The 23613-nt window shown below is 34.5% G+C and overlaps 1 protein-coding gene across 1 annotated transcript in view; it reads left to right on the top strand.

Moving 5' to 3' along the window:
* Positions 1-22224, top strand: part of LOC143226792 (protein pellino-like) — a 36185-nt gene extending 13961 nt beyond the window's left edge. Inside the window, 7 exon segments of the mRNA XM_076458206.1 lie at positions 104-205; positions 542-736; positions 1780-1965; positions 7509-7607; positions 9729-9944; positions 11840-11955; positions 21509-22224. Coding sequence (XP_076314321.1) covers positions 104-205; positions 542-736; positions 1780-1965; positions 7509-7607; positions 9729-9944; positions 11840-11955; positions 21509-21635 — 1041 coding nt within the window. The 3' untranslated portion in view covers positions 21636-22224.
* Positions 22225-23613: the final 1389 nt, after the last annotated feature.

The following is a 23613-nucleotide window of genomic DNA, read 5'->3' as shown; positions in this document are numbered from 1 at the left end:
AAAACTCAACCTAAAAGTATGTGTATTTCAACAGTTAGATATTAGGAAATTTTAGGACTAAATCCAACATGATCACTTGTATTGGTTGTTTCTTTATCTGCAGGCAATCTTGGATAGTACACAACACTCCATTTCATACACATTGTCTCGAAGTCAGGCTGTGATTGTGGAGTACATGCTGGATGAAGAAACTGACATGTTTCAGGTAGTTACTTATGAAATATTGAAGTAAAATGAATTGTTAACTTAAAGAAAATTACTGAGTGTTACCACAGAAATTGTGTTTAAGGTACGAACACTTCTTAGCATTTCATACAATGGCATTTCCTATACAATTAAGTTTAACAGATACAGTGATTGGTATATTTAGGGAATACATGTGGAATATAAAGAGGTTTATTATCCCTGAATTGTTGAATTGTTTTGCTGCTAAGTATACCTTTAGTGATCAGTAACTTTCTATTAAAGAGTTCTTTTTAAACTTAGGCTTTGGTTCACACATTAAGATAAAGTAGAAGTAATATTTTTAATACCTTTACAGATTGGAAGGTCGTCAGAATGTCCAATTGACTTTGTGGTGATGGATACAATTCCTGGTGACAAAGCCGGAGACTGCAAAGTTACACAGAGCACAATCTCAAGGTTTGCTTGCCGATTTCTCGTAGAACGAAATGGAACTCACACAGGAAGAGTTTTTGCTGCTGGCTTTGATTCTTCCAGGAACATATTTTTGGGGGTAAATGTTTGTGTTGTAAAGTTTAAGAATTGGTTCATGTGGATGATTTACAGTTGTTTAAGAGCCTTAAAGTGAGTAGTATGGGCACATCTTTTTTTTAAGCTCTGTAAGTCATAAATTATGTGTAAGTGTACTTTATTGTATTTTTTCACATTTGTGCAGAAATTTATTGAATGTTTGAGAGTTTTCATAGTGAGCTACTCACTAAATATTGAATTGTATGCATGTGTATGAGAATTTCAGTTTCCATTTTTACTGGCTGGAGTTTTCACCCCTGGATGTACATTATGATAGGTTATCTTATGACATGGAAAGTTGCTTCTTTTATATGTAATTGTAAAAATGAATGCCCATAAAACCTGCAAAACTGAAAGTTTAAATGTATGGACCCACTGAATCTCCATACCAAATTTGTTGAAGATTCATCTATGGAGGGCAAAGTAGTGGTAAAAAGTGCAAAAACACCCTTTACAAACTGCAAGATGCAAAACTGAAAATGTGTACGTACCCTTGCATGGACATAATGAACCTCTATACCAATTTTGTGGAAGATTCATCCACATCCTGCAAAGTAATTAGATGGACATACAAGAGACAGTACTATTATATTTATATAGATAAGTAGTTAGACACTACAATTATATTTATATAGATTATTAGTGCTCTCTAAAGTGCAAAACCTTAGCTTGTAAACCTCTCCATTGGTGAGTAATTAGTTTTTTATGATGTGATAAAGTTTATCAGCTTCAATGAACTCCAAAAAAAAAATTAAAACTTTGAGAAATATATATATGTGATTTAAAATGTACTAATTACACATTCCTAAAGGAAAAAATATTGTAATACAACAACAGTTGCATGCTTTTGATGGATTATTGCACATATGAAAAAAACAAAACCAGGGAAAAACTAGAATGGGAACAGTGTAATAAATTACACCATGTTTTAAAATTGGGAGAGTATCTAATTTTTATGGTGCTGTCATGCAAGAGACATGAAAATATTTGAAATAGAGAAAGAATAATTGAATGTTATTTCAACAGGAGAAGGCCACCAAGTGGCAGCACAATAGTGAAATTGATGGGCTCACTACAAATGGGATTCTAATTCTTCATCCACATGGATCCTTCTGTGGTGGATCCTTGCCTGGCGTGTGGAGAGAAATCTCGGTTGACGGAGGAGTCTATGCCCTGCGAGAGTCTCGCACTACACCACAGAAAGGAACAAAAGTAAGTCTGTTTCTTTACAAGATGCTTATTGTCTCTCACTACACCACAGAAAGGAACAAAAGTAAGTCTGCTTCTTTACAAGATGCTTATTGTCTCTCACTACACCACAGAAAGGAACAAAAGTAAGTCTGTTTCTTTACAAGATGCTTATTGTCTCTCACTACACCACAGAAAGGAACAAAAGTAAGTCTGTTTCTTTACAAGACGCTTATTGTCTCTCACTACACCACAGAAAGGAACAAAAGTAAGTCTGCTTCTTTACAAGATGCTTGTCTCTCACTACACCACAGAAAGGAACAAAAGTAAGTCTGCTTCTTTACAAGATGCTTATTGTCTCTCACTACACCACAGAAAGGAACAAAAGTAAGTCTGTTTCTTTACAAGATGCTTATTGTCTCTCACTACACCACAGAAAGGAACAAAAGTAAGTCTGCTTCTTTACAAGATGCTTATTGTCTCTCACTACACCACAGAAAGGAACAAAAGTAAGTCTGCTTCTTTACAAGATGCTTGTCTCTCACTACACCACAGAAAGGAACAAAAGTAAGTCTGTTTCTTTACAAGATGCTTATTGTCTCTCACTACACCACAGAAAGGAACAAAAGTAAGTCTTCTTCTTTACAAGATGCTTATTGTCTCTCACTACACCACAGAAAGGAACAAAAGTAAGTCTTCTTCTTTACAAGATGCTTATTGTCTCTCACTACACCACAGAAAGGAACTAAAGTAAGTCTGTTTCTTTACAAAATGCTTATTGTCTCTCACTACACCACAGAAAGGAACAAAAGTAAGTCTGTTTCTTTACAAGATGCTTATTGTCTCTCACTACACCACAGAAAGGAACAAAAGTAAGTCTGCTTCTTTACAAGATGCTTATTGTCTCTCACTACACCACAGAAAGGAACAAAAGTAAGTCTGTTTCTTTACAAAATGCTTATTGTCTCTCACTACACCACAGAAAGGAACAAAAGTAAGTCTGTTTCTTTACAAGATGCTTATTGTCTCTCACTACACCACAGAAAGGAACAAAAGTAAGTCTGCTTCTTTACAAGATGCTTATTGTCTCTCACTACACCACAGAAAGGAACAAAAGTAAGTCTGCTTCTTTACAAGATGCTTGTCTCTCACTACACCACAGAAAGGAACTAAAGTAAGTCTGCTTCTTTACAAGACCCTTATTGTCTCGCACTACACCACAGAAAGGAACAAAAGTAAGTCTGTTTCTTTACAAGACGCTTATTGTCTCTCACTACACCACAGAAAGGAACAAAAGTAAGTCTGCTTCTTTACAAGACGCTTATTGTCTCTCACTACACCACAGAAGGGAACAAAAGTAAGTCTGTTTCTTTACAAGATGCTTATTGTCTCTCACAACACCACAGAAAGGAACAAAAGTAAGTCTGTTTCTTTACAAGATGCTTATTGTCTCTCACTACACCACAGAAAGGAACAAAAGTAAGTCTGTTTCTTTACAAGATGCTTATTGTCTCTCACTACACCACAGAAAGGAACAAAAGTAAGTCTGCTTCTTTACAAGATGCTTATTGTCTCTCACTACACCACAGAAAGGAACAAAAGTAAGTCTGTTTCTTTACAAGATGCTTATTGTCTCTCACTACACCACAGAAAGGAACAAAAGTAAGTCTGTTTCTTTACAAGACGCTTATTGCCTCTCACTACACCACAGAAAGGAACAAAAGTAAGTCTGTTTCTTTACAAGATGCTTATTGTCTCTCACTACACCACAGAAAGGAACAAAAGTAAGTCTGCTTCTTTACAAGATGCTTATTGTCTCTCACTACACCACAGAAAGGAACAAAAGTAAGTCTGTTTCTTCACAAGATGCTTATTGTCTCTCACTACACCACAGAAAGGAACAAAAGTAAGTCTGTTTCTTTACAAGATGCTTATTGTCTCTCACTACACCACAGAAAGGAACAAAAGTAAGTCTGCTTCTTTACAAGATGCTTATTGTCTCTCACTACACCACAGAAAGGAACAAAAGTAAGTCTGCTTCTTTACAAGATGCTTATTGTCTCTCACTACACCACAGAAAGGAACAAAAGTAAGTCTGTTTCTTTACAAGATGCTTATTGTCTCTCACTACACCACAGAAAGGAACAAAAGTAAGTCTGTTTCTTTACAAGATGCTTATTGTCTCTCACTACACCACAGAAAGGAACAAAAGTAAGTCTGTTTCTTTACAAGATGCTTATTGTCTCTCACTACACCACAGAAAGGAACAAAAGTAAGTCTGCTTCTTTACAAGATGCTTATTGTCTCTCACTACACCACAGAAAGGAACAAAAGTAAGTCTGTTTCTTTACAAGATGCTTATTGTCTCTCACTACACCACAGAAAGGAACAAAAGTAAGTCTGCTTCTTTACAAGACTCTTATTGTCTCTCACTACACCACAGAAAGGAACAAAAGTAAGTCTGTTTCTTTACAAGATGCTTATTGTCTCTCACTACACCACAGAAAGGAACAAAAGTAAGTCTGCTTCTTTACAAGACTCTTATTGTCTCTCACTACACCACAGAAAGGAACAAAAGTAAGTCTGTTTCTTTACAAGATGCTTATTGTCTCTCACTACACCACAGAAAGGAACAAAAGTAAGTCTGCTTCTTTACAAGATGCTTATTGTCTCTCACTACACCACAGAAAGGAACAAAAGTAAGTCTGCTTCTTTACAAGACCCTTATTGTCTCGCACTACACCACAGAAAGGAACAAAAGTAAGTCTGTTTCTTTACAAGATGCTTATTGTCTCTCACTACACCACAGAAAGGAACAAAAGTAAGTCTGCTTCTTTACAAGACGCTTATTGTCTCTCACTACACCACAGAAAGGAACAAAAGTAAGTCTGTTTCTTTACAAGATGCTTATTGTCTCTCACAACACCACAGAAAGGAACAAAAGTAAGTCTGCTTCTTTACAAGATGCTTATTGTCTCTCACTACACCACAGAAAGGAACAAAAGTAAGTCTGTTTCTTTACAAGATGCTTATTGTCTCTCACTACACCACAGAAAGGAACAAAGTAAGTCTGCTTCTTTACAAGATGCTTATTGTCTCTCACTACACCACAGAAAGGAACAAAAGTAAGTCTGCTTCTTTACAAGATGCTTATTGTCTCTCACTACACCACAGAAAGGAACAAAAGTAAGTCTGTTTCTTTACAAGATGCTTATTGTCTCTCACTACACCACAGAAAGGAACAAAAGTAAGTCTGCTTCTTTACAAGACTCTTATTGTCTCTCACTACACCACAGAAAGGAACAAAAGTAAGTCTGTTTCTTTACAAGATGCTTATTGTCTCTCACTACACCACAGAAAGGAACAAAAGTAAGTCTGCTTCTTTACAAGATGCTTATTGTCTCTCACTACACCACAGAAAGGAACAAAAGTAAGTCTGCTTCTTTACAAGATGCTTATTGTCTCTCACTACACCACAGAAAGGAACAAAAGTAAGTCTGTTTCTTTACAAGACGCTTATTGTCTCTCACTACACCACAGAAAGGAACAAAAGTAAGTCTGCTTCTTTACAAGACTCTTATTGTCTCTCACTACACCACAGAAAGGAACAAAAGTAAGTCTGTTTCTTTACAAGACGCTTATTGTCTCGCACTACACCACAGAAAGGAACAAAAGTAAGTCTGCTTCTTTACAAAACGCTTATTGTCTCTCACTACACCACAGAAAGGAACAAAAGTAAGTCTGCTTCTTTACAAGACGCTTATTGTCTCTCACTACACCACAGAAAGGAACAAAAGTAAGTCTGCTTCTTTACAAGATGCTTATTGTCTCTCACTACACCACAGAAAGGAACAAAAGTAAGTCTGCTTCTTTACAAGACGCTTATTGTCTCTCACTACACCACAGAAAGGAACAAAAGTAAGTCTGTTTCTTTACAAGACGCTTATTGTCTCTCACTACACCACAGAAAGGAACAAAAGTAAGTCTGCTTCTTTACAAGATGCTTATTGTCTCTCACTACACCACAGAAAGGAACAAAAGTAAGTCTGTTTCTTTACAAGATGCTTATTGTCTCTCACTACACCACAGAAAGGAACAAAAGTAAGTCTGCTTCTTTACAAAACGCTTATTGTCTCTCACTACACCACAGAAAGGAACAAAAGTAAGTCTGTTTCTTTACAAGATGCTTATTGTCTCTCACTACACCACAGAAAGGAACAAAAGTAAGTCTGCTTCTTTACAAGACTCTTATTGTCTCTCACTACACCACAGAAAGGAACAAAAGTAAGTCTGTTTCTTTACAAGACGCTTATTGTCTCTCACTACACCACAGAAAGGAACAAAAGTAAGTCTGCTTCTTTACAAGACTCTTATTGTCTCTCACTACACCACAGAAAGGAACAAAAGTAAGTCTGTTTCTTTACAAGACGCTTATTGTCTCTCACTACACCACAGAAAGGAACAAAAGTAAGTCTGCTTCTTTACAAAACGCTTATTGTCTCTCACTACACCACAGAAAGGAACAAAAGTAAGTCTGTTTCCTTACAAGATGCTTATTGTCTCTCACTACACCACAGAAAGGAACAAAAGTAAGTCTGCTTCTTTACAAGACACTTATTGTCTCGCACTACACCACAGAAAGGAACAAAAGTAAGTCTGCTTCTTTACAAGACGCTTATTGTCTCTCACTACACCACAGAAAGGAACAAAAGTAAGTCTGCTTCTGTATAAGACACTTATTGAACATTTTGATGCTGAGTTTCTGTAAATGTGAAGGTCCCCGTAATACCCTGTTGAGTAATTCTTATGCGATCACTGCTTTTAACTATGTTACTTTCAATAGTTATAAAATAATATGTTCAGAGCCAATAAGTACCTTCCATGCATTCAAAGGACTGGTTTTGTTGAACCTCTTATTGGCCACTTACCGTTCCATAATTACATGAAAATAGCTTTGAATGCTGGTAACTGTTTCAGAATATACACACTTGTTCTTTATAAGTGCACAGTGTGATAGGAAAGAGTTGTAGGTGTTAATATAAATAATAAAAGGTTATTTTTCGTGATCCCGTAACACGCACTGTTAAAATTAGCAGACATTTGTACATCACGTAAGAAGAGGGATCAGAACCAGTAACCTTCAGCAAGGAATGAAATAATAATGGTAAGTTTAAAAGACGATTTAGAAAAGTATTTGTAATATTGGTAGTGAGAAGATGGTAAGTTCAGGAAAGACCGACGTATATTGTAAACATTCTTAAAAATAAGATTTGAACTTAGGTTAACAATAGTTCCTTGTAAACACGATTAAATATAAACATTTCTGATACACAAAGTCTGATAAAAATAGACAAGTGTAGAGATTTTGTTATCCAGTATGTGAAACAATAATTATACTTATTTATATATCAATAAGCTTGTGTTTCTGGTTCCAAGAGTTAGGAGACCATATCTGTCTCCACTGTATAAATTGACAACTGTAAAAATTTGTTTTTTGACAAGGTATAAGTTGAACATATCTCCAGTGTCTTCATATGGCTTAAGTTTTTTAGTTTTGTATCATACAGATTGAAGATGAAACTAATGAATTACAAGATGGAACATTAATTGATCTGTGTGGAGCAACATTATTGTGGCGTTCTTCAGATGGATTAAATAACTCTCCTGTAAGTTATGCTATCCAATTATTAATGGATCTTGTTGTAAATCTTTCTAAACTTCAGTTCCGTTAGTTCATCCTATTAAACTTTGCTTAAGTGACCTTGTTAGAAGAATCCAACATTCATATTGACTTATTGTACAGGTGGTTTTTTTACATGATAGTTATCCGTCAGTACTAACATAATGGTTACTTGTCATACAGAGTTTCTGTGATGGTTACACTTCATACAGATATGTTTGTTTTTTCATATTAAATTAATAATTTGTGGAGTGTTATCAAACATATTTTCTTGTCTAGATTTAAAGGTCATCTAATCTAATTAAGTACAGTTATGTTACTATATCTTGATATAATATTTGTTGTATAGATGGGTGCATTTCTTATGCAACTTTTCATGTGATTCTAACTGCAGTACGAGCTTTTGTGCTTTGATAGTCTCTTATGAGGTTGTTTGAAAAATAATGGTGGATTTTAAATTTTAACTTTAATAAGAAATAAAAATATTTAAAAGCAACTTTATTAATGAGAAAAGGAGTCTACCTAGTGAAACTACACACTTTTGCTGAAAAAAAACAAAATTCTTTAAAGCCATTATCTGCTACTGGTCAGTTGTTCCCATCGAGGTAGATTCCTGTACATGATGAAAGAACCTTCCATAGAAGGTTCTGTACTCTTTTCAATTTACCTCCTCTGAGATTTAAACATCCAACCATATGTTTGCCGTGCATGAAGGGGAGGAGAGGATCCTGGTGGTTGAAGGATCCAACCCTAAGACACCAATTTGGCCTTAAATTCCTGTAGATGAGCAGCCTTGGAGTAGCCCCATCAGGGTCAGTTGGCTGGCCCATTTGGGTTAGGGTCAATCGACTACCAGAGTTGGACATTCTTAACAGGTGTGGTGAGTGGACTTTGTGTCTGATACTGGTGTTTGGTTATAGTGCTCGCAAAATCCTGGCATTGCAGTATGTCCCCTTGTAGGGTTCCGTGGTGGGTGGGGACAGTGGTCACTGAAATATTCTTACTTTGTTATGGATACCCCATTCATAAAGGAAAAAAGAATAAAGTTGAGAAAAAAAAGAGAAAATTGTTAAATGGCAACAAATGGATGACTCTTCAACAGTCATCGTCACAATCTAGCTCAACACCTCGATTTCTCATTCTGCATTCATTATCTGTGAAAACCTTAGGGCAGATTTCTGTCATGGCCTTGTCATGGTTAAGCCTTTGTGCAGTTAACTGTTTGTTGTCATGAAGGATCCAATTTTCATTGTAGGTGACAATTTGATAAAGAAATGGGTCATTTCTGTTGCATAAATCATCGTGAGAGTACAGTTAAAAGAGTGATTTTTTCACATTTTACTGAGCTCATGTGGAACCCGCTTGTTGAGTTTCTTTCCTTTTCCAATTTGAAAATTGTAAAATACCTACACCTAATTCTTCTGCCATTTCTCAAATTTTGACATGGGTTTCTTTTCACTAATACTCTAAATTGGTTGTTTTCAAGATCAGGGGACATCGTCTGCCCTCCGTATCTTCAAGATCATATCATTACAAAACTTTTGGAACCAACATGTACTGTATGCTCAGAGGTGGTTCCTTTGCCCAAAGCTTGGTTGATATTGCAAGCTGCTTGCAATGCATTATGACCAAGTTTGGATTCATGCAAAGTATTTTTTTTCCAATCATTAATTGTTAGGGTCTGGAATTTTGGAAATAAAGTTTTAGAAAACAATAAATGCACATGTGTATAGAATAAAGCTTTAGTTTTTCAGTGGTATACATGAAGTTGTACAAAGTACTGGTTTCTTGTCCCTGTAAGTGACTAAAATTTTAATATAAAAAATCTGTCATTGTTTTTTAAACTTTATTTTTTTATGTGTGAAAACCTAGTGTGTAGTACACTTATTATTTTAGTGAAAATTTCTCACATGTGAGTATTGATAAGGAGAGAATAACATTTTGACCTTCCTAGGTCATCTTCAGGTTAAGAAATGTTCTCTCCTTATTAGTAAAAGTGTTAACACCCATACCAGCCGTCCTGAGATGCATTTTTATTTCAAGTGAGTTTCTCGTCATCAAGGACAAAGGTATGAGTAATGTTTAGCTATCTTGTGTTTGATTGTAGACTAGAAAACATCTAGAGGAAATGATAGATGAACTTAATGCTGGTAGACCTCAGTGTCCAGTAGGGCTGAACACACTAGTTATTCCTCGCAAATCCACCATATCATATAATGAGAAACAGCCGTACGTATACCTGATATGTGGCCATGTACAAGGTCTTCATGACTGGGGACAGGACAAGAACTCTGATGGCAGAACTTGTCCAATGTGTTTAAAAGTAAGTTCTCAGTTCTGCAAAAGAAATTAAGAACCACATAAAGTTTATGATAGCAAAATTTTGGACTTGAATATCAAAACTTGAGTATAAAAAAGTGAAATGAATATATTTTAAACATTGATAAAGGAAATGTATATTATTCATTTGGCATAAGTTTTTTTTCTAAAGATTTATCAGACATTATTAAATATAACAATAAAGTAAAAGGAATATTCTAGTTGGATACTGTTAAATGTTTCTATAAATTAGCTTTAAATTATTTAATAGCACCAGTAATTTGTTCATCTAAATCCAAGGAAGAGTTGTTTTGAAGACAAGTACTTTACAGGAATTATTAGAAATCTGTTACCATCATTAACATATGGAGAACAAGTAGAAAAGTTAGAGTGACAGTTTGATAGAATGGTAACAGGAATTATTAGAAACCTGTTACCATCATTAACATATGGAGAACAAGTAGAAAAGTTAGAGTGACAGTTTGATAGAATGGTAACAGGAATTATTAGAAATCTGTTACCATCATTAACATATGGAGAACAAGTAGAAAAGTTAGAGTGACAGTTTGATAGAATGGTAACAGGAATTATTAGAAATCTGTTACCATCATTAACATATGGAGCACAAGTAGAAAAGTTAGAGAGACAGTTTGATAGAATGGTGACAGGAATTATTATAAATCTGTTACCATCATTAACATATGGAGCACAAGTAGAAAAGTTAGAGTGACAGTTTGATAGAATGGTGACAGGAATTATTAGAAATCTGTTACCATCATTAACATATGGAGCACAAGTAGAAAAGTTAGAGAGACAGTTTGATAGAATGGTGACAGGAATTATTAGAAATCTGTTACCATCATTAACATATGGAGCACAAGTAGAAAAGTTAGAGAGACAGTTTGATAGAATGGTAACAGTAATTATTATAAATCTGTTACCATCATTAACATATGGAGCACAAGTAGAAAAGTTAGAGAGACAGTTTGATAGAATGGTAACAGTAATTATTATAAATCTGTTACCATCATTAACATATGGAGCACAAGTAGAAAAGTTAGAGAGACAGTTTGATAGAATGGTGACAGGAATTATTAGAAATCTGTTACCATCATTAACATATGGAGCACAAGTAGTAAAGTTAGAGTGACAGTTTGATAGAATGGTAACAGGAATTATTAGAAATCTGTTACCATCATTAACATATGTAGCACAAGTAGAAAAGTTAGAGTGACAGTTTGATAGAATGGTAACAGGAATTATTAGAAATCTGTTACCATCATTAAGATATGTAGCACAAGTAGAAAAGTTAGAGTTACAGTTTGATAGAATGGTAACAGGAATTATTAGAAATCTGTTACCATCATTAACATGTGGAGCACAAGTAGAAAAGTTAGAGAGACAGTTTGATAGAATGGTAACAGGAATTATTAGAAATCTGTTACCATCATTAACATGTGGAGCACAAGTAGAAAAGTTAGAGAGACAGTTTGATAGAATGGTAACAGGAATTATTAGAAATCTGTTACCATCATTAACATATGGAGCACAAGTAGTAAAGTTAGAGTGACAGTTTGATACAATGTCCTAATTCAAGTTCCATTGAATTTGTGTCATCTGCTGAGCAATAAAACCTTTTGGAAGAACAATTCTTGCGATTAACGTATTAATCAATGTACAAAACTAGATATGAATGTATAACAAATCAGTCATTCTGTTTAGAGTTTTATTTATTCTATCACATAAATTGTTATTCTCTGTATCCAAATATCAATGTTTGTTTTCTGTAGTAGTTTCTAATTAATCTAAACTTATTTATTCATTTGCCACTGATGTTGTGTATATACATGTGCATTTATGTACATATTCACCTTGGGTAGTTTTACTGTCACACTCTAGGTTGGGCCTATTGTTAAACTTTGTATGGGAATTGAGCCGGCCTTTTATGTGGACAGTGGTCCTCCAACGTTTGCCTTTAATCCATGTGGTCATATGGCATCGGAACAAACTGTTAAGTAAGGAGAAAACTTCTTTACTTGCTTACTTAAAAAGTTTATTTTAGGTTTCTTAATCATGTAAGGACAATGTTTTATCACTTATGATTTAAAATAATCTGATTATAAAAACACAAACTTCTGAACATTCAAGTTCAGAATTAAAGGTGTTAAATAGTTAGATAATAAATATGAGTTATTAAAGTGGTCACAGCTTTATGTATATATAAAACAAACTACATGTTACAGTTACACTGAAGGCCATGATGATAGAGTGATGGTTAAAGATGTGACTTACATAGTTACATCACCTCTGATTTACATGATGTTATAACATATTGCACACAGCCAAAGATCTTACAAATCAGATCTGGAAGTTTCTTCCACACCTCACCATCATCCTTATTCAAAATAATATATTTTACCAGTTCTGCTGATTCTCTATCACATAGTTCCATTTAATGTACTTTACCCAAACAGTTTTATACTGCATGTAATTCAAATACTATATTAACCCTCACCAGAAGGATGGGTTAGTGTGCATGTCATTATTTCTTTCAAAGGTACATTAACAGTTTCATTACTATTCACAAACATTGATATATCAAATCATAGTTTGTTTAATGTTAGTTTAAATTTCTTAATTTCAAAGGGAAGTAATTTATTTCATCTAGTTTAAGTGTAATTTGATATTTGTTCACTCTAACTTGTCTCTCTTTGTGTTTAACATGAAATCAGTATAATGTAATTGTCACAGCCTTCTGTCTTCGTTTACAAATGTATAAACCAGAATGTCCGACTTGCTTGCTGTGTTCTACTGCTTTTTCTTTCCAAATTAGCGATAATTGTCACTGAATTGTGCTATTACATAATTTATAATCACAGAAGAACAGAGTTTGGATTTGCCAAGTAATATGCAATGTTGTTCTCAATAGAGATTTTTTACTTATTTTTCCTGCAGTTTGATAGTTTATGTTGTTGTATTCAGGTTGACCAGCTAATGGAATTATTTTGAGGCAGTTATGCCTTTGTTAGAAAACCAACTTAAATTGTATTAGTTAGGACTTTGAATGCTTTATATGTGTTATTATTTTTGGTTTCTTAAGTTAATATGTGAAGTAAATAAAAGTTGTTTTATGTACTAGTATCATTATTACAAAAATAGTATGTCTGTTTCACTTGGGGAGAGATGACAGAAAAAACAATAGTCAAAAATAGTATGTTTATGTTCCACTTGGGGAGAGATGACAGAAAAAAGAAAAGCCAAAAATAGTATGTCTGTTTCACTTGGGGAGGGATGACAGAAAAAAGAAGAGCCAAAAATAGTATGTTTATGTTCCACTTGGGGAGAGATGACAGAAAAAACAATAGCCAAAAATAGTATGTTTATGTTCCACTTGGGGAGAGATGACAGAAAAAAACAATAATAAAAAAATAGTATGTTTATGTTCCACTTGGGGAGAGATGACAGAAAAAAGAAAAGCCAAAAATAGTATGTCTGTTTCACTTGGGGAGGGATGACAGAAAAAAAGAAGAGCCAAAAAATAGTATGTTTATGTTCCACTTGGGAGAGATGACAGAAAAAAACAATAGCCAAAAAATAGTATGTTTATGTTTCACTTGGGAGAGATGACAGAAAAAACAATAGCCAAAAAATAGTATGTTTATGTTCCACTTGGGGAGAGATGACAGAAAAAACAATAGCCAAAAATAGTATGTTTATGTTCCACTTGGGGAGAGATGACAGAAAAAACAATAGCCAAAAATAGTATGTTTATGTTCCACTTGGGGAGAGATGACAGAAAAAAACAATAGCCAAAAATAGTATGTTTATGTTCCACTTGGGGAGAGATGACAGAAAAAAACAATAGCCAAAAATAGTATGTTTATGTTCCACTTGGGGAGAGATGACAGAAAAAAGAAAAGCCAAAAATAGTATGCCTGTTTCACTTGGGGAGGGATGACAGAAAAACCAATAGCTCCATTTTTTTAAAATGTATCATTTATTTTTATAAAAATAAGTAAAACATAAATTTTAGAAACTTGTTAAGTAAGAAAAACTTAGATAATGACAAAAACCATAACTTTCTTCATGGGTTTTTCTTATAAATAGCTTTTGGATTATGTCATACAGTTAATTTCAGTGACACAAGTTTTGTGGTTTAAAGCTTGTATAAAGGGATCATTTGTTAAAAGCATCTCAAAAAGTAAAATTAAATGAAAACAGATATAAACTGTTTTGGACAAATATGTGTAATATTTGTTCACAATCTGCATTCATTTTATAAAGAAAGCAGAACAGTTTTGATGTATTTTGGTGGTTACAAGGTTGGTCTAGTCCATATTGGATTAGGGTAAAGAAAAACAGATAAGATATAAAGTTTTACTGAGAAAAAATTCATTAGTTAGAAGGTTATAGAAGTTATGTAAATTTTATATTTAATATTAACATAAAATGTGCCTTGTACTGTGATTAATTTGTAATCTGAGTTGCACTCTATTGTGTTTTCACAGACAATACCTTAGAAGAAATACTTATTTAATTTTTTTTCTTTTTAACTCAAGATGTCTAATATTTGCTAAACACTTGTCAAGTTTTCAAAGAGGTGCACTTTACTACACCAAACGTTCCAAATAGATACTTTATTGGTTATCTGGTGGTTACAAGATTGGTTAAAGTAACTGAGCTCATGTGGTAGAGTTGTCTTGCTTTTATTCATTTTAAACTTTAAAAGCTGTGTAAATTATGTAATACTGTGATATATCAGAGACGGGAGCTTGATTATATTTGTGTGTATATGCGTTATATTGATTATTATATTACAAACAGTTAATTTATTTAAGTATGATTTAAGGACAACAAGGGACCTATTGGCCCATCTTGGTCATTAAGTTCAGTAAACTATAATAAAGCATTCGAAGCCAATCTTTGACATTCAAATATTTATCAATCTTGAAGACAGTAAAATAACTTGTATCCCCCCACATCTGAAGGCAGCTCATTCCAAAGGCCAACCACTGTTAACAATTACTCTTACACTGATAAACTCTGGATGTGAACACTTTGAATTCCACTAGTAGTTTTAAACACGTCGGTTAGATCTCATCTAACTCTGAAACAGTTTGAAGTGAGGAACTCAGCTACTTGTGAGGAAGAAGAATAATCTGACTCTGAAACAGTTTGAAGTGAGGAACTCAGCTACTTGTGAGGAAGAAGAATAATCTGACTCTGAAACAGTTTGAAGTGAGGATCTCAGCTACTTGTGAGGAAGAAGAACAATCTGACTCTGAAACAGTTTGAAGTGAGGAACTCAGCTACTTGTGAGGAAGAAGAATAATCTGACTCTGAAACAGTTTGAAGTGAGGAACTCAGCTACTTGTGAGGAAGAAGAATAATCTGACTCTGAAACAGTTTGAAGTGAGGAACTCAGCTACTTGTGAGGAAGAAGAATAATCTGACTCTGAAACAGTTTGAAGTGAGGAACTCAGCTACTTGTGAGGAAGAAGAATAATCTGACTCTGAAACAGTTTGAAGTGAGGAACTCAGCTACTTGTGAGGAAGAAGAATAATCTGACTCTGAAACAGTTTGAAGTGAGGAACTCAGCTACTTGTGAGGAAGAATAATAATCTGACTCTGAAACAGTTTGAAGTGAGGAACTCAGCTACTTGTGAGGAAGAAGAATAATCTGATTCTGAAACAGTTTGAAGTAAGGAGCTCAGCTACTTGTGAGGAAGAATAATAATCTGACTCTGAAACAGTTTGAAGTAAGGAGCTCAGCTACTTGTGAGGAAGAAGAATAATCTGATTCTGAAACAGTTTGAAGTAAGGAGCTCAGCTACTTGTGAGGAAGAATAATAATCTGACTCTGAAACAGTTTGAAGTAAGGAGCTCAGCTACTTGTGAGGAAGAATAATAATCTGACTCTGAAACAGTTTGAAGTAATGAGCTCAGCTACTTGTGAGGAAGAAAAATAATCTGACTCTGAAACAGTTTGAAGTAAGGAGCTTAGCTACTTGTGAGGAAGAATAATAATCTGATTCTGAAACAGTTTGAAGTAAGGAGCTCAGCTACTTGTGAGGAAGAATAATAATCTGACTCTGAAACAGTTTGAAGTAAGGAGCTCAGCTACTTGTGAGGAAGAAAAATAATCTGACTCTGAAACAGTTTGAAGTGAGGAGCTCAGCTACTTGTGAGGAAGAAGAATAATCTGACTCTGAAACAGTTTGAAGTGAGGAGCTCAGCTACTTGTGAGGAAGAAGAATAATCTGACTCTGAAACAGTTTGAAGTAAGGAGCTCAGCTACTTGTGAGGAAGAATAATAATCTGACTGAAACAGTTTTAAGTAAGGAGCTCAGCTACTTGTGAGGAAGAATAATAATCTGACTGAAACAGTTTGAAGTAAGGAGCTCATCTACTTGTGAGGAAGAATAATAATCTGACTCTGAAACAGTTTGAAGTGAGGAGCTCAGCTACTTGTGAGGAAGAATAATAATCTGACTCTGAAACAGTTTGAAGTAAGGAGCTCAGCTACTTGTGAGGAAGAAGAATATTCTGACTGAAACAGTTTGAAGTAAGGAGCTCAGCTACTTGTGAGGAAGAATAATAATCTGACTCTGAAACAGTTTGAAGTAAGGAGCTCAGCTACTTGTGAGGAAGAAGAATATTCTGACTGAAACAGTTTGAAGTAAGGAGCTCAGCTACTTGTGAGGAAGAATAATAATCTGACTGAAACAGTTTGAAGTAAGGAGCTCAGCTACTTGTGAGGAAGAATAATAATCTGACTCTGAAACAGTTTGAAGTGAGGAACTCAGCTACTTGTGAGGAAGAAGAATAATCTGACTCTGAAACAGTTTGAAGTAAGGAGCTCAGCTACTTGTGAGGAAGAAGAATAATCTGACTGAAACAGTTTGAAGTAAGGAGCTCAGCTACTTGTGAGGAAGAATAATAATCTGACTCTGAAATAGTTTGAAGTAAGGAGCTCAGCTACTTGTGAGGAAGAATAATAATCTGATTCTGAAATAGTTTGAAGTAAGGAGCTCAGCTACTTGTGAGGAAGAATAATAATCTGATTTTGAAACAGTTTGAAGTAAGGAGCTCAGCTACTTGTGAGGAAGAATAATAATCTGATTCTGAAATAGTTTGAAGTAAGGAGCTCAGCTACTTGTGAGGAAGAATAATAATCTGATTTTGAAACAGTTTGAAGTAAGGAGCTCAGCTACTTGTGAGGAAGAAGAATAATCTGATTCTGAAACAGTTTGAAGTAAGGAGCTCAGCTACTTGTGAGGAAGAAGAATAATCTGACTCTGAAACAGTTTGAAGTAAGGAGCTCAGCTACTTGTGAGGAAGAAGAATAATCTGACTCTGAAACAGTTTGAAGTGAGGAACTCAGCTACTTGTGAGGAAGAAGAATAATCTGATTTTGAAACAGTTTGAAGTAAGGAGCTCAGCTACTTGTGAGGAAGAAGAATAATCTGACTCTGAAACAGTTTGAAGTAAGGAGCTCAGCTACTTGTGAGGAAGAAGAATAATCTGACTCTGAAACAGTTTGAAGTAAGGAGCTCAGGTACTTGTGAGGAAGAAGAATATTCTGATTCTGAAACAGTTTGAAGTGAGGAGCTCAGCTACTTGTGAGGAAGAATAATAATCTGACTGAAACAGTTTGAAGTAAGGAGCTCAGCTACTTGTGAGGAAGAATAATAATCTGACTGAAACAGTTTGAAGTAAGGAGCTCAGCTACTTGTGAGGAAGAATAATAATCTGACTCTGAAACAGTTTGAAGTGAGGAGCTCAGCTACTTGTGAGGAAGAATAATAATCTGACTCTGAAACAGTTTGAAGTAAGGAGCTCAGCTACTTGTGAGGAAGAAGAATATTCTGACTGAAACAGTTTGAAGTAAGGAGCTCAGCTACTTGTGAGGAAGAAGAATATTCTGACTGAAACAGTTTGAAGTAAGGAGCTCAGCTACTTGTGAGGAAGAATAATAATCTGACTCTGAAACAGTTTGAAGTGAGGAACTCAGCTACTTGTGAGGAAGAAGAATAATCTGACTCTGAAACAGTTTGAAGTGAGGAGCTCAGCTACTTGTGAGGAAGAAGAATAATCTGATTTTGAAACAGTTTGAAGTAAGGAGCTCAGCTACTTGTGAGGAAGAAGAATAATCTGACTCTGAAACAGTTTGAAGTAAGGAGCTCAGCTACTTGTGAGGAAGAAGAATATTCTGATTCTGAAACAGTTTGAAGTGAGGAGCTCAGCTACTTGTGAGGAAGAATAATAATCTGACTGAAACAGTTTGAAGTAAGGAGCTCAGCTACTTGTGAGGAAGAATAATAATCTGACTCTGAAACAGTTTGAAGTAAGGAGCTCAGGTACTTGTGAGGAAGAAGAATAATCTGACTGAAACAGTTTGAAGTAAGGAGCTCAGCTACTTGTGAGGAAGAATAATAATCTGACTCTGAAACAGTTTGAAGTAAGGAGCTCAGCTACTTGTGAGGAAGAAGAATATTCTGATTCTGAAACAGTTTGAAGTGAGGAGCTCAGCTACTTGTGAGGAAGAATAATAATCTGACTGAAACAGTTTGAAGTAAGGAGCTCAGCTACTTGTGAGGAAGAATAATAATCTGACTCTGAAACAGTTTGAAGTGAGGAGCTCAGCTACTTGTGAGGAAGAATAATAATCTGACTCTGAAACAGTTTGAAGTAAGGAGCTCAGCTACTTGTGAGGAAGAATAATAATCTGACTCTGAAACAGTTTGAAGTAAGGAGCTCAGCTACTTGTGAGGAAGAAGAATATTCTGACTGAAACAGTTTGAAGTAAGGAGCTCAGCTACTTGTGAGGAAGAATAATAATCTGACTGAAACAGTTTGAAGTAAGGAGCTCAGCTACTTGTGAGGAAGAAGAATAATCTGATTCTGAAATAGTTTGAAGTAAGGAGCTCAGCTACTTGTGAGGAAGAATAATAATCTGATTCTGAAACAGTTTGAAGTAAGGAGCTCAGCTACTTGTGAGGAAGAAGAATAATCTGATTCTGAAACAGTTTGAAGTAAGGAGCTCAGCTACTTGTGAGGAAGAAGAATAATCTGACTCTGAAACAGTTTGAAGTAAGGAGCTCAGCTACTTGTGAGGAAGAAGAATAATCTGATTCTGAAACAGTTTGAAGTAAGGAGCTCAGCTACTTGTGAGGAAGAAGAATAATCTGACTCTGAAACAGTTTGAAGTAAGGAGCTCAGGTACTTGTGAGGAAGAAGAATAATCTGACTCTGAAACAGTTTGAAGTAAGGAGCTCAGCTACTTGTGAGGAAGAAGAATAATCTGATTCTGAAACAGTTTGAAGTAAGGAGCTCAGCTACTTGTGAGGAAGAAGAATAATCTGACTCTGAAACAGTTTGAAGTAAGGAGCTCAGCTACTTGTGAGGAAGAAGAATAATCTGACTCTGAAACAGTTTGAAGTAAGGAGCTCAGGTACTTGTGAGGAAGAAGAATAATCTGACTCTGAAACAGTTTGAAGTAAGGAGCTCAGCTACTTGTGAGGAAGAAGATTATTCTGATTCTGAAACAGTTTGAAGTGAGGAGCTCAGCTACTTGTGAGGAAGAATAATAATCTGACTGAAACAGTTTGAAGTAAGGAGCTCAGCTACTTGTGAGGAAGAATAATAATCTGACTGAAACAGTTTGAAGTAAGGAGCTCAGCTACTTGTGAGGAAGAATAATAATCTGACTCTGAAACAGTTTGAAGTGAGGAGCTCAGCTACTTGTGAGGAAGAATAATAATCTGACTCTGAAACAGTTTGAAGTAAGGAGCTCAGCTACTTGTGAGGAAGAAGAATATTCTGACTGAAACAGTTTGAAGTGAGGAGCTCAGCTACTTGTGAGGAAGAAGAATAATTTCAAGGCTGTTTGGAACAAAATTTTAATGTTTATATTTTTTATAATGGGTCAGTAACAACCAGTTTTAAGTATATTGTTAAGTATAACTTTCCATATCACTTGTTTATATTTTAAAGATTATTTTGAAGTTTTAAAAATCACACATCCTTTGTGTGTTCTAGATTATTAAATCACTTATGTGCCGTGCATGATGTACTGTGTGTAATGTTTATAATGGGTTATTAACAACCAGTTTTAAGTATATTGTTAAGTATAACTTTCCATATCAGGTAGCTACATAGCACATTTGTATATTTAAACCTTGAATAAATGACTGTAGTAGTTGCAGCATGCATAGATTAGATCATTTTTTTCTCAAACCTTCAGATTTGTATGATCTATTTTCAAAAATCACTCAGCTATAACGAAGGCATCTGCCGAATACTCTACAAATGTTATTAGTTCTGAACACACAAGAAATAAACTTTATGACAAGCTACTAATGTTTGTGTTTACTGGTCGTACTTATAACGATAAATATTGATAGCTCGGAGAGAGATTTTTTTATGGTTCCAAGTTAGGTACCAACGAATTTAATGTGTCTGATCTTGTAAACAGAATTTGGATAATCAATAATTAGTCAAATTGTGTGTCAAGTATAGTAATAAATTTAAAAATTACATTTGGTTTAAATGACATATAAATATTTATTTTTGCATTACGTTGTTAGGTTTAGAATGTTTGATTAATAACATAGAACTAATAAAAGAGTAGGAGATATGCTGTGCTATAGTGCCATTAAAAGTTAACATAACCAGCAAAATACTGGAAAACCAACAGGCGTAAATATTAATTTGTTATACAAACAAGTTTTATACTAACTATTTGTCCAATGTTCCACTTTTCAGCATGTAAGCTGTTACGTTTAAAGTATTATACTGCACAATTAAATAGCATTTCATGTATTTTTTCTGTCTTTTATCATACTGCCCCATTGATTGGTTCTAGTATGAACAAAAAGCTTACTGGACAATTGGGGGCAAATGAAGTGATAGACCAGAAATGCTTTTTATAAGCTCTGATTTTGAGTCAAAATGGGAAAAGTTAAGAGAACCATGGAAGCTAAAAACATCTGTGGTTCACTTGTTGTTATAACAGTTTTTAATAGTTGTGTATTTGAATAAGATAGGAGTTTAAATATGTTTGTAATAGTGTACAATTTAAACTATGGGTTACGTAGCATAGTAATAAAGAGCTGGTATAATAGTTACTATCTTCTGAATGTAAGCATGTTGACAACAAAAAGTGTTGAAGTGTGTATCGAGGGCTTTTTGTCAGTGGTATCCATGTTGAAAAGATGCATTTGTCAGTGAGTTTTAGAACAGACAAATTGCTTTTTTTATTGTGATAAATATTTATTACTCAGTTCAGCTGAACTCAAGAAGGAATACTGTTAGAGATATTGCATCATGCCACTGTTTAGTCAATTAATATTCAGTGAAATATTTTTATCAGTAAACTTAGAACAAATAATTTCCAAATAGTGAAGTTTTTCAGATTAATACACTACACCATTAACCATCACTTTATATGAGTTTATAATTAATTATATGTTTGTAACTTCTACAGCATTAGTGTGTCTGTATTAATTTGTGGAAATTACAGTTTTTATATGTAGTTTTTCAATATTTAGCCTGTTATCTTGCAGGTACTGGGCTTCTGTACCTATCCCACATGGCACCAATGGTTTCCAGGCAACATGTCCATTTTGTGCAACCCCCCTCTTCGGTGACCCGGGCTATGTCAGACTCATTTTTCAAGACCATGTTGACTGAAAAGATTATCGTTAATGCCTGTCTTACTTTGAACAAAATTAAGACTTCCACATGTCTATTTCACACCATCCAAATCAAGGCCGTTAGGGTTCGCCCAGCGATTCATCAAATCATCCAGCTTTCGCGACTAGGAAATTATACATACTACCATCCACTATGGTCCTCCAGCAACTGTGGTAAAGGTTAAGGCCAAGAGGGAGTCAGTTTCGAGATGTACCTGATGCCTGTGTTCAGTATCGATATATAAATTGGCCTCCTGTGGTTTGAGTGTACAGTTTGTTGTCTCTGGGAACCGTGTAGAAAAATTTGTATTTTTTGATTGCCATGAGTTGATCTTATGGATTTGTATAGTCTGTATATCCTTTTTATTTTCTGGGGTATCTTATTGACTGCTCCCTTGGATCAGCTCACTTTAGTTTTATTATTTTTAGACAGAAGTGATGGAATTGGGCTGGTGGGTAGCCACAAGCAGTTGGCTTTAGTGATAGAATTGTGTGCAATGAAATGTACTATTAAAGCTACTGGTTATCTTGTGTTAACATACCAGCCACACTTCCAGCAAAGGAAATAAAGATATTTCTTTATCAAATGTGTGTAGTGTTCTCGTTACAAACTTGTAATAACTAAAAGTCCAAACATTAAGGTTTTTCTTGTCAACTAATTGTACCTCACACATTTTTTTAAAGAGGACTTTCAGGGAAAAGACTGTGTGGATATGACTGTTTCATGAAGATAAAAACATTAAAGAACTTACTGAATGTATAAATAAGGTTTAAATATATACACCTCATAACTATAGAAATATATATATAAAACCTGAAGTTTTTGGAAATGTTGTGGTTTCATGTACATAAAGAATCAAACATTTTGTATTTCTACACACAAACAACCCACTCAGTAATAAATATTCAATCAGAATAATCTAAGGAAATGGTGTATTAAGAGTTGTTGATGTTAGTTTTATATAGAATCCTGCCTTTAAGAGTTTGTCGTGCTAATGTAACAAACAAATCTCCTAACATTTTGTAAAACCTGCTACCATTGGCTATTGTAGAATTGAAATTATCATTAATATAAGATGTAGTTTCATATTTATAAAAAAGAACATCTGAGTAAAACAATGTAAATATTTCTGTATATTACTCAAAGTTTTAAGTTGTACAGATTTGGAAGAATGTTTTTCATAAAGGTTAAAATATATGTATACACAAAAATCACATACAGTATTAGACATTATAATCACTCGCGAAACTAGAAACTTGTCTCAACAATACCTACACGTGTGATAAGAGATGTAAATATGTCAGTGACACATAATGTTTAGTTGTGTTGACAAGAACTGGATTAAAACAAGTTTGGAAACACGAATATAACCTGATTTACTTTAATGCAAGTGTTCATCTGTGGCTAGTAATTAGAGGGTTGCCTAGGTCATTCCACAGTGCGATTCGATTTCCATTACCGTCAAATGTGCTCGTCTTTTGAGCTTTAGGGTATTACATTTGATTTTGAGTAACCGTAAAGCTAACAGAAATCAAACTGCCGCCCTTGTTAAAATGCTAATTAATAGACGTAGGCAACCGCCGCCAACTCTTAAAGTGCCAAATGTTTGTTTTTAAGTTGTGTTTGGTCTCTAATTTATTATAGAATAACTATGTTGCTTAATATAGAATTAGGTGTAAAATTACTGTTTTTTTACGTTGTAACGTATAATCTCCGCAGTTTCTTTAGTTTAAATAAATAGCAAGTTAATTTTATCCACATTGTGTCTGTGTTATGTGTGTCAAGCCACAAGGTTTAATTTACTGAATAATTTGTGTTCGAACTCGCCCTCTGACGTGACGTAAACAACACAATGAAATATTCCGTAACTAGTAAGTCTTATAACCGTGCGCTGAATAAAAGTGTAAATATACCAATCAATTTTCAACAAACAATAAAATAGTATTGTATTTTGCAAAATATTATTTTATTAAGA

This window comes from Tachypleus tridentatus, chromosome 9 (genome assembly GCF_004210375.1).
Source record: "Tachypleus tridentatus isolate NWPU-2018 chromosome 9, ASM421037v1, whole genome shotgun sequence".
NCBI lineage: Eukaryota > Metazoa > Arthropoda > Merostomata > Xiphosura > Limulidae > Tachypleus > Tachypleus tridentatus.
The sequence above is the reverse complement of the archived record's forward strand: the minus strand, read 5'-3'. Positions and strand labels throughout refer to the sequence as shown.